General features: G+C 38.7%; 1 protein-coding gene across 1 annotated transcript; it reads right to left on the bottom strand.

Moving 5' to 3' along the window:
• Positions 1-3415: 3415 nt before the first annotated feature.
• On the bottom strand, positions 3416-11289 carry LOC140246763 (microfibril-associated glycoprotein 4-like). The gene is made up of 4 exons (XM_072326100.1): positions 11008-11289; positions 8634-8984; positions 6784-7039; positions 3416-3689 (listed from the first exon to the last, which is right to left on the bottom strand). Exons 1-4 carry the CDS (start codon positions 11182-11184, stop codon positions 3439-3441), a joined length of 1035 nt encoding a protein of 344 aa, XP_072182201.1. The 5' UTR covers positions 11185-11289; the 3' UTR covers positions 3416-3438.

Genomic DNA, 11289 nt, shown 5'->3' with positions numbered 1-11289 from the left:
CTGATTTTATTTTAGTCTGACCCAAAACAGACATATCACAGACAATGTAGATTGGTCAAAGTTTTATGGATATCCGTGCAGCAAGCACAAAAATAAAAAAAAGATGGCTACTACTTACGGAGTTTATATTTTAGAGAATAACGCAAATTTGAAAGTGTGTGGCCTGTAGGAATTTTTTTTTTCTATCTTCATAATTTCGCATATTCTAATTTTTCAGAATTACTTGGGCACAAATATACTTGGAACTTATCCAGTGAGAGGGACATGAGAAATTCATACTCTTATTGACATGTAATATCTGGATGTAAGTAACAAAATATATTTCCGAGAGAATAAGAGAGAGAAAAAAAAAGAAAAAAAAAGCCACCAACCCCCCCCCCCCCCCAAAAAAAAAAAAAAATATATATTTTTTCTTTTTTTTTTGTGTGTGTGTGTATGCAACAACTGGAGAGTTTATCAACATGCATCCGATTTGTTTTGAGCACTGGTCATTTGCAAGAAAAAAAAAGAACAACATAGACTTGCTATAACTTTACGTCACAGCAAACGATGTAATATTATTCATATTCTATAACCCAGCAATTTTGCTATACTGCAGTTTTAGTGTAAATGTTTCTGTAAATTATTATTACATGGCTTCCATGTTTGGTGATATCCATCAGCGCTTATCAGCGTTGCGGTAACAGAATTATGTAAATTAAGTGGGACACGAGGAATGTACACCTTGGCAGAGAAAGGGTTAAAAGAGACGAGAGTGATAGAAGATGTTTTAATTAGCCTAGGTTGGCCCAACTCGGATATATTCGGCAATACCTAGAATGTAATGTGCACAAAACTTTTAGATTATATGACACAAGACTTGTGCTGGAAAGTAAATCACGTAAATCATCTACAACGCTTCCACATACGTGGTCACACCTTCAACCTTTATAAGTCTGTACACTTGACATGTGAGGTAACTTTTGGTAAAGTCTTTACACTTGACATGTGAGGTAACTTTTGGTAAATTCTTTATTAAAAACATATTCGTGACCCTTGATAAAACGCTACACCAAGAAAGAAACGAGGCAAATTCCAATGAAAAAGAGATGCTGAAAAACTGTCTAAATAGCGACAAAATTTATATTTCCGTTTAAACCTACAGCAAAAACAAACAAACAAAGAAATCTAAGGAATCCAGATATTAGTAATTTACAGATTTTGTGGAGCATGTCGATAAGAACATCAGAACCTATCGAGTTCTCGAGGCACAAGTACCACTGTTCATAATTACATTAATCTTTGAAGCCGATTTAAAACAACAACAAATGAAGAAAGAAAACCCTGATGTTCGCTTACCACGTTCCAATTTCTTTCTGTATAGTATTTATTGAAACAAGGTACTTATCATATTTCAAAGTTTTAGTAATATTAATACCGAAAAAGAGCTATGCGTTTGATTACAAACTCCCACTACCCAGTGTCAACTTATCTCCATCTGACCCGTTGCTTTCTCAATTAAAAACACTAAAGATATGAGATTCATACTTTCTAAACGGTAATTTTCATGAACAAACACACTGTCAACCACCTCAGTTTCCACTCATTTCCAAATTCCTAATTTCAATATTCATTCCTACCAAACTCGCAGTTCATCTAATTATAATCTTGAATACGCAAGAAAACCCCCAAATCCTTAAAACATCGTGGCCCTGATGTTTTGGATTTTTTTTTACCCGATAACATTGAACAATGTAGATCTATTTATTTATTTAAAAGACAGCTTAAAGATAACATTTTTACTCAGTATGTGTCCGAATATTAGAGCATGTTGCTATCTATCTCTGTTTTTCATTATCATGGTTGAGTCAGGGCTCCGAATTGAACGTGGATACACGGCAAACATGAACATTCACGCATATTCACAACTCATTTCCACGCAAACACTTCACATCCTGCACAATGCACTGCTGCACTTTTCTCCCTCATTCTTCCCTTCCTGCCTCTTTATCGTCACTCAGTGAGTGATGACTTATAAATTATGTTACATCCTTACAATGTTGTATTGCTTAAACCATTTCTGAGGCCATTGTATTTGTCAACGTTTGCTTATGATGATGGTCTCCTGAATTTCTCTACATCAAGAATTGCCTATTTGTCTTTGAGCAATAGATATACTGTAACTTATGTTTGCATACTATGCATGCACAGAATAGTAGTTGTTTATTTTAATTTTGCATTGTGCCAGGGGAAAAGAAGTTGAATATTTGAATTAATGATTTATTTGTTTTAACTGTCAGATGCAAATTATGATGTGCTCATAGTTTATTCAATTGACTTTGTATTGCATTTATGTATGAAAAAGAATTCAGATATAAAATCAGAATCAGAAGTCTTGGATATTTTTTTCTTTTCTTTTGCACAAACTGCCACTCAAACTGAAGAAAATCACACACAGTTGACTTCCATTTTTGTAAGTTTGTCCTGTATAATATACTTTATTCTTTATATCTCACAAAAAAAAAAAATATGACGCAACTCATGCAACAAATCTTTTGTTTATAGAATATACGTGACATTAATAACCTTAGGCTTAAGACGTCCGGTTTCAGAAATGTGACCGAGTTAAAGAAAAGGATATAATCATATTGAGGCGTAGCTTGAATTATAATCAGTTTAGGATATTCTATTGCTTTCTAATGGTTACATCTTTTGTAGTGGAAGACACTACGAAGGAAATATCGGTGCCCTTTTGATAACAGGTCAAAATTGCAACCCTTCGTTCCTACATGGGAATTCAACCTTCCATTCTTTATGATACAAAGAGATCTTTAAGACATTGTAAAGATGTCTATCATGGATATCTTGCAGTGCAAAAGCAAAGTTTTTTATTGACAGTGAATGTTTTGGGCGTTTGCGTCTGCAGTAAAAGAAAAAAAAAATCTAATAAATCCATCATAGTACAGCGTAATGAATTGTGATTTAGCATTAGGTACAGTGTAGGAGTCGTTATTCGTATCCAAATCACCTTTTCTGCAGGGTTTTTTTTTTTTTCTCCCGCCATCTTCCTAATCACTATCATCGAAATATTTCGTGTGCAGTGGTTTGCTGTGAGCATGTCATCCATGGCAACTTATATCATGGGTATTATTTCCAAAGGTGTCAAATTCCTGCAGTCCAAAATTCAAATTTATTACAATGTCTCACACTTGCGTTCAGCAATAAAGTGTGGGGGAAAATGCACATTGACAAACATGTACTATAACATGTGCTGATTTGATTGTATATATATATAAATATGTGTGTGTGTGTGTGTGTGTGTGTGTGCCCTGTTTGTTATTAATGTGCGGGGCAAGCGTGAAACCATTCCTGTGCAGGCCTATAAAGTACAGAAAGAAGCTACCGTCTGCCGCTGTATACTATTCCCATTGTCTAAATGATGGAGCGCTCTCTCTCGTTTTATAGAGAAGGTCGGACCTTCATCTCTGTTCGCTTCATGGAGTAAAAATTGTTCTTCCAAGTTTTCCATATGATGCCCTGCTGGTCGATCACTCCTCCATCGAGGTAGTGGCCATTCAAGTTGGTCTTAGCGTCACAGCTTGAAAACCACCATCCCGATTTGTATATCCTGGCGCAGTGTCCCCCGGCTCTGTCATTGTCGTTGTCGGGGGTCGAGAATTTTACTCGGCCATTGAGGGCCAATCCTGCACCTGCAGGTAAAAAGAAGAGGAGTATGAATGGTATTAACATTAATTAATCAAATTAAGTGTGGTGTCAATCTAGGGAGCTTTTATTTTTTTTCCAGTGGTACTTTAGTAGACTATAGTTCGGAATAAACGGCGGGATGACTCCGAAGAGCAAAGACTCCAACCCAAAGCACCTTCTGATCTTGAGATTCTCCCGCCTGAAACCCCTAGCAAACGGAAGACTCCAAGTTGATGTGTGCGAAGTGCGAAGTTCCTAGGGTAGTAGATGCTCTCTGGTGCTATCTAAGGCTTTTTTTCAACATACGATAGCAAATAAGAAATCCTTTCCAACGGGAGACACAGAGCCAGGGCGGAGAAATTAAATCTCAAGCGGGAGAACGGGATATTTTGCAAAAATAGGTTTTCGGCGGGAGATCTCCCGTTGAAAACGGGAGAGTTGGAGTCTCTATAAACCATCGAGACAACAGATGTAAAGCTAAATGATAATACCTACAAACTGATCCAAACTGTTTTACTGAAAACAAACTCTGATAATTATGTCGTGAATCATGCTTTCACAACTGATGAGCATAATGCTCTCATCGTTGAGGCGTGGCTGTCCATGGTATTGCTTATTACAAAATTTGTGTCTCATTGCGTCGTTTTCTCTGATCACCTTTAGGCCTATCTGGTGTCGAACAAGCTTAATGCGGCAGGTGTTGTTTGGGTCCGCATGACTAGTTTTGGCTACACAGTATATAATTATGGTCACATGGACAAGGTGGAGATGATCTCAGCGTGTACGCTGACATGGATTTTTCAAATGTATGTGACTGTGTATAATAGCTGGTGATGAAAGATGTCAGTGTCTACGCGGCAACGATGTAGCCTGATAGTCGTCTTGTTTTCCAAGATTCTCTCTCAACATGAAATGTTAAACATGTCATTTCAACTTGTCGGGTCAACTACACTTTTTTTTTTATCTGAAAATAATGAAATCGTAAGGGCAACTTTTACCTTTTAAAGTATGGTGAACGAGACATTAAAATCAAGAAAATCATGTAAAAGAAGGTGTCAAAGCAGAGGGAATTGTCTCCTAAAACAGATTTTTAATGTGACTTATTAAAAGATGTTCGTGCCACTGAGAAATCGCGAGTTAAAACTGACTGAATTACTTCATCGATTTTCGCTCCGGAACGGCCGTCTTTTTCGAACCCTAAAATATGACGTCACGAAATGAACAAAACCCTTTTACGAGTGCAGCGGGACATCGTGGCCGCCATTCATAAAGCACGTGTTTCTCGGTGAGAGGATGCAATATCTGGTCTGTCTCTAGTCGCATCTGCTTTCTCGGCTGAGACATTAGAACGTCCATTTTTTAACGTTATATTGTAAGGAAAAACTTTGAGTTTGACATCGAGAGTGAATTGAGTGATGACAGTGACAATGACACTGATAGTGACAGTGGCAAAGTCGGGGTGGTAGAAGATGCGAGGGAGAGGCGACGGTATGGGAGGCCGTTGTGGACATAATTCGTTTGGGGCATACATAATGGAAACGGGCATACGAATGCAACTGCCTTTAGCAAACGTTTGCTAGTTATTGACCAATCAGCGAGTGTGTGTGTTTTTTGGGTTTTTGTTTTTTTTTTTTTGGGTAAGCGTTTGTACGGTGTTTAGCAAACGTTTGCATGTTGTCTATAATACGTATGCCCCATTTAATACGTATGTTAATTTACTGCGCATATGTATGCAATTGATCGACCAATTAGGTACTTCGTTTAATATGCATTTGTATATGTGTGTATGTTGCGTGTGTGTATAAAGTGTGTACGTTAGGTACTCACGCCCGATCTGAGCAAGGAGGTACTAAGAGTACGTATATGTGTAAGTGGAAATCTCACACCGTACCTTGTTAATTCCTCATCTGGAACATCTGCCTTCTTCAATAAGCTGAGGATTTTTTGGAAACTTTTGCACTTACCGCAATTCTTTTAAACTTGAATTTTATTGGCCATACTGAGCTGATCTGAGCAGTACTGAGCCGTACTGGCATTCTGCGCATACGTATGAAAGTGGCATACGTTTGCTGAAAAAAAAAATGCAAAAGTATGTTATCGCACCGTGCAAACGCTTACTAAACAACACTGGCCGATTGGTCAATTAGCAAACGTTCGCTAAAGGCAGTTGCATACGTATGCCCATTTCCATACGTATGCTCCAAACAAATTATGTCCGCAGCGGCCTTCCATAGACGGATCCCACTGTAAGTGAGTGGATGGAGTGCGTAGCACAGCGCATCAGCGCAGGGCTGATTCGTTCATTTCGTGACGTCATAATTTTGGTCACCAAAATTTCGCCGTCAGATCGGGTTCACGTGATCTAAAAAAGGGTCTCAAATCACCATCTATCCATCGTTCTAGAGACTTTTTGCCTTCTGAAAGTTGATTATTCATATTTCTAGAGACTTAAGCTTTCCAGAAATGTATAAATCACCTTGTTTATGAATATCGTCCTTTTTTTTTTTCTCGTTCACCATACTTTAAGTGTTTAATTTAACCAAAAGTTTCGAGGTGAGTGACAACATTTTAAGTGTTGTATTTACCATTTAACTTTTCGAGTGCGGATGAGGTACGCTAGCATATGCTACGTTTTTACAGAGTTATCAGGAAGCTGCAGATTTGCGCCGCGGATGTTTGAGACCACGAGTGCGTTGGACGTTCGCCTCTCTCACTGCGTCGTGCTGAAGTAGCTTTAGATTACGCCGAGACGCAATCTATGAAAATAAAATGGCGCCCCAATATGATTGGTGCATCAAGTAGCTCTCTACGTCGTAAATTGAACGGACGTAAATATAGCCCAGGAGGCGTTGTGACAACTCAGACGACGCAAGATATAAATAGGTCGAGCTTGATAAGCGATATAATACGCATGCTAAGAATGTTTTTTTTTTTTCCTCTGAACGTCCCCGTCGCGAAAATCTAAAGCTCCCTATTGACAGGAGAAGACTGTATGAAAGAGTGGACAAGAAGAAAAATAGGAAGAGGAAGAAGCCGACCGAAAAGCAGCGAATGACGAACAAAGAGAAGAGGAGTGGAACTAGACCGAGGATCACGTACCTCCACCTCCAGCGGGGTTCCGCATGTTAATCTCGTAGTTGCGCGCCTCACCGCGCATGAAGAACAGTTCGTAAGTGGATGTCGTCTTGGCGCCCTCGAAGTCTTCCAAGTCTACTCTGAGGGCGGCGAACTCGGAGATACGATGCATTTTCTCCAAGCCCAGCCAGTGCTCGCCCATCAGGTTCCCAAAACCGTGCTTGTAGTCCAGCCAAGAGCGGTCAAAATTCTCATCGCCATTCTCTCTGCGTTGTAGCACCTGTTTCAGATACAAAGACGAGCATAATTGTAATTTCTTTAGTCTACTCTGCGTATTAAAGTCACCGAGTAGAAATCGCAAATTTCTTGATGACCCGGTAGGGTGGGTTTTCATGGCGAGGGATCAGATCAGGTGTATTCGAGAATTCCTATAAAAAAAAAAAAAAAAAAATGTGTGTAGATTTATCACTTTGATATCTATTATAGTACACACACAGACGAAAAATCTCGAATGGGCAGCCGACCACTACCAATGATCGTACCCATCAATGCACGTATTCGCAGACCAGCTCTGCGTGGGTTTCGAATGTACTCAGGTAGGCTGAGAAAAAAACAAAACAAAACAAAACATGGGGCACCCATGAATCCCACGTGTGTGGAGAAAGTTAAGTATTACATATTCACATCACTGTTGTATAATATGCATCGCAAGTAGGATGCAAGCAAACCTTGAAATGTGTACGTTTTATGGGGCTACGGGTTTTGGTCATTGATTACCACGTAATTGCGTATGCTAAGATTTTACTAGTTTGATTTGTAATAATGTACCATCCTATGATCGACGATTTCGAGAATGTAATCAATAAAGGTAACCAATGTTCGCGTATTGTTATTGCTGTTCGAGATTATAATCAATAAAAGTAACCAATGTTCGTTTATTGTTATTTCGTCTTTATCACTTCAGTTCTCATGACAACGTACTATTACTTCAAGGTTCCACAGTTATATTTTTCTAAGTTTCTTTTGTTTTGCTTATGCAACCTTATTCTCTGTTACCAAAGAAATAGAATGTCTGTATTCAAAAAATGAAATAAGATTTGATTTGAACTGAATTGAATAAGAACCGACAGGATATGAAGGGTTTGTTTGCAAAAACGAATAAGTCTATTTTTGAAGATCTTGAATTACGATCTCTGTCATAAAGTACAGAATAATACCCTTTAAATGGTATATTGGTCACTAACATATAAAGGTATATTTTTAAAGTTATGGTCAAAAGAAGCAAAAATGTTCTTATTATTCTCTTTATTTTTCTTGACCTTTAATCGCAAATACCTCCATTTGGCAAAATATGGACTTATCGGTTTTTGCAAACAAACTCTTCATATTGAAATCGTCATAAATTTTGGACATGTACCCATTCAGGTTCCGTAATCACGAAGGCGGTTTAAATTTAGTCCGCGGTTTATTCAGATTTCTCCGGTGTTATGAGAGTGACAAATAGCGTACACCGAAAGACATCCGGTAATGATACCACAAAGCTTCGCTCATTGGGTCTAACAATGTACTCCCATTTCACGCTCAATTAAGTCCACTGCCGTGAATTGAAACCATGACTGTTATCAAAATTACCTTCAAGAATACCAGGGACGGATCCAACAATTTTGAAGGGGGGGGGGGGGGGGGGGTGGCTTTGCAAAAATTAAAGGGGAGGGCATATCCCCCCCCCCCCGCATGTTTTTTTTTTCTTTTTATTTCTTTTGTGTTAACAAGACATAAAGGGGGCACCCGATGCGCCCCCACCTGGATCCGCCACTAAATACGGACCGGGGCTCCGAAAGCAACTGTGCAGACATTGTGTACGATAATCTTACCGTCCATCCACCTCCATCTGTGTCCATATCACAGTACACCACAAACGGGTCTCCACCGTCAAGGGGGTCTATCACATAGCGACCGCTAACGTTGAACCCTCTGCTGAGCGCGTCATCACAGTCTAACGGTCTCCCTTCTTCGCCCTGCGCGTCGATGACGTCAGAGCAGTAGGGCGCCTCCACGCGACGAGCGCGAGGTTGGCGGACGAGGGTGCTCACCTGGCGTTGCGTGTCATTAATGAGGCTCAGGTTTTCTTCCGTCGCACTTTTGACGTCGCCACATCTTTGGACCATCTCTGCCACGTCGATAGGAGACGCGATGCCATTGCCCGACTCTTCAGCAGGTATTATCTGCAAGAATATAATTGATGATGAATAGAGGAAGTTCCAATGACGTCATCAAACCATGCTGAGGGGGAAAAAACACCTGCGTTTTGGGGGCATATACACGTGGCCAAGCGAGTAAGCGTTACATCTCACATCCCATGATAGGTAGTACCGATCGTGTGGGTGTGGCGCGATACGCTAAAACCGCGCGCTAGAGCAATACAAACGCGATTAGTTTTTGCCCCTCAGGCAACGCGTCATTTGACGTCGCGGAACCTCGTCTATATCCATGGGTAACAAGAACTAGTTAATGCAAATAAATTTCTGAAGAATAATAAATCATCAGTTATAATGAATATCTAAGTATGCCTAAATAAACCTCCAATGGAAAAAATCGACTTCTTTTGAAATTACACCGAAAGGGGATGAAAGGAAGATAAGTAATGTGATCAACTGAAGAGTTTGTTTGCAAAAACCGATAAGTCCATATTTGTCAAATGGAGATATTTGCGATTAAAGGTCAAGAAAAATAAAGAGAATAATAAGAACATTGTTGCTTCTTTTGAACATAACTTAAAAAATATACCTTTATATGTAGTGACCAAAATATCATTTAAAAGGTATTATTTTGTACTTTCTGACAAAGACCGTACTTCAAAATCTTCAAAAATGGACTTATCGGTTTTTGCAAACAAACCCTTCAACTATTCCTTAATGTCCATGCGTCGGTTATTATACAATGGATTCGACTGATAAATGTGTGGAATTACGAATTGATAGAAGTGTATCAAAACAGACAACAGTAATAGCAACCTATATTGTTCTTGTAATCGACCAGTTCATCAAAAGTTGTTCATTGTCAATCATCAGTTATTAACATTTTGGACTAGGCAACATAATCATTATTTTAACGGCAAAAAAAACCATTGGTATATACAAGGGTTCACTTTCTAAACATATCGGAAGAAATTCGGTAACAATGTCCATCATCTTGATGACTGGTAGCTCTTGCTTTAAATCATGTTTCATGCAAAAGATCAGTTGCTGCATCAGTAATAGGTTTGTCGCATAATGCATTGTCATCAAGTAGTACTTTTTAGACCTGCATTGGAATAGAACGAAAAGCAAGACACTATTGGAATTGTACAACAGGATGTTAGAAACAACGATGCATTGTTCCATATAAAGCTGAATCTTGATATTGTAAGAGATGACAACAATAGCATTGGCATGCTAGCATAATTATGTACGTGCATGCGCACGGACGGGCACTATTGGTAAATCCATCTAACCTCATTATCTTTTTTTTTTTTTTTTTTTTGGTGGCCCCATCTAAAAAGAAAAGTCTACCTTTGTTGACTGTTTACATGGAAACAAATACAAAGAATACAAAATAGCTCAGAGCACAAAATAGGGCATTATGCTTTCACTATCAACAGACTTATCGAAAGGCTATATGATCCATGGTAAAAGATAAATAAACTAATGAATAAATAAATTAATTTAATATGCATACATATTCAAAAAACAAATAAATGGCACATTTTCAACACAACATGTCATGTCTGTGGGCAATATTGAGTAGAATTAAATCCGGTAATTAAAAACATTTTAGATTGGTATTTTTGTTCATATCACTTATCGTTATCTTTTACTCGAATATATCCTAACTTCATAAACGTGTAAAGCATAAAAAGAATTTTATGTTTGATATCATACCATCCAAGATTATTCAAACTTGCATCGCTAACGTAATTGATCAATGCCTGTAATCTGAGACTTTTTTAACGTTTTTTTTTTGAAAGTCCGTCCAACTTATTTAAATCCTGCACTGCATACAAGTCAGTTGCTAAAAATGTTCACACACATCGAGACATATCAATGACAATGTATTCCGTTTTGTTTTTTCATTACTCGTTCTTATCATGTGTCCAAGAGGACGTGTGTTGTTAGTTTGACAGGACAAAGATGAGAATTACTCAGAGTTACTCAGGACTTAGACGTTCACCGAATTGCACGCTTAAAGCAACTAGTCACATATTCTCACCTCTATTATGGGCTCGAATCTAGTTTCCCCCAGAGCCGGATAGTTACAGCGAAATGTATGATCACCTATGGCGACGTCATAATAACCGGAGACGTCGGGGAAATTGCACGAAGAAGCATCCGCAAGAGAAGCAACCGCGAGCAGGGCGGACGAGATCAGGAAAAACAGTCGGAACATGGCTTCCCTGCTTTTTCCTTCTGTTTCGTTGTTTTGTTGTTTATCTGTAATTGACTAACTCGATGCTAGGTTTTCTGGAATAGGATTTGTATGCTGCAAGCCGTA

The sequence above is a fragment of the Diadema setosum genome, chromosome 3, assembly GCF_964275005.1.
Source record: "Diadema setosum chromosome 3, eeDiaSeto1, whole genome shotgun sequence".
Classification (NCBI taxonomy): domain Eukaryota; kingdom Metazoa; phylum Echinodermata; class Echinoidea; order Diadematoida; family Diadematidae; genus Diadema; species Diadema setosum.
The sequence above is the reverse complement of the archived record's forward strand: the minus strand, read 5'-3'. Positions and strand labels throughout refer to the sequence as shown.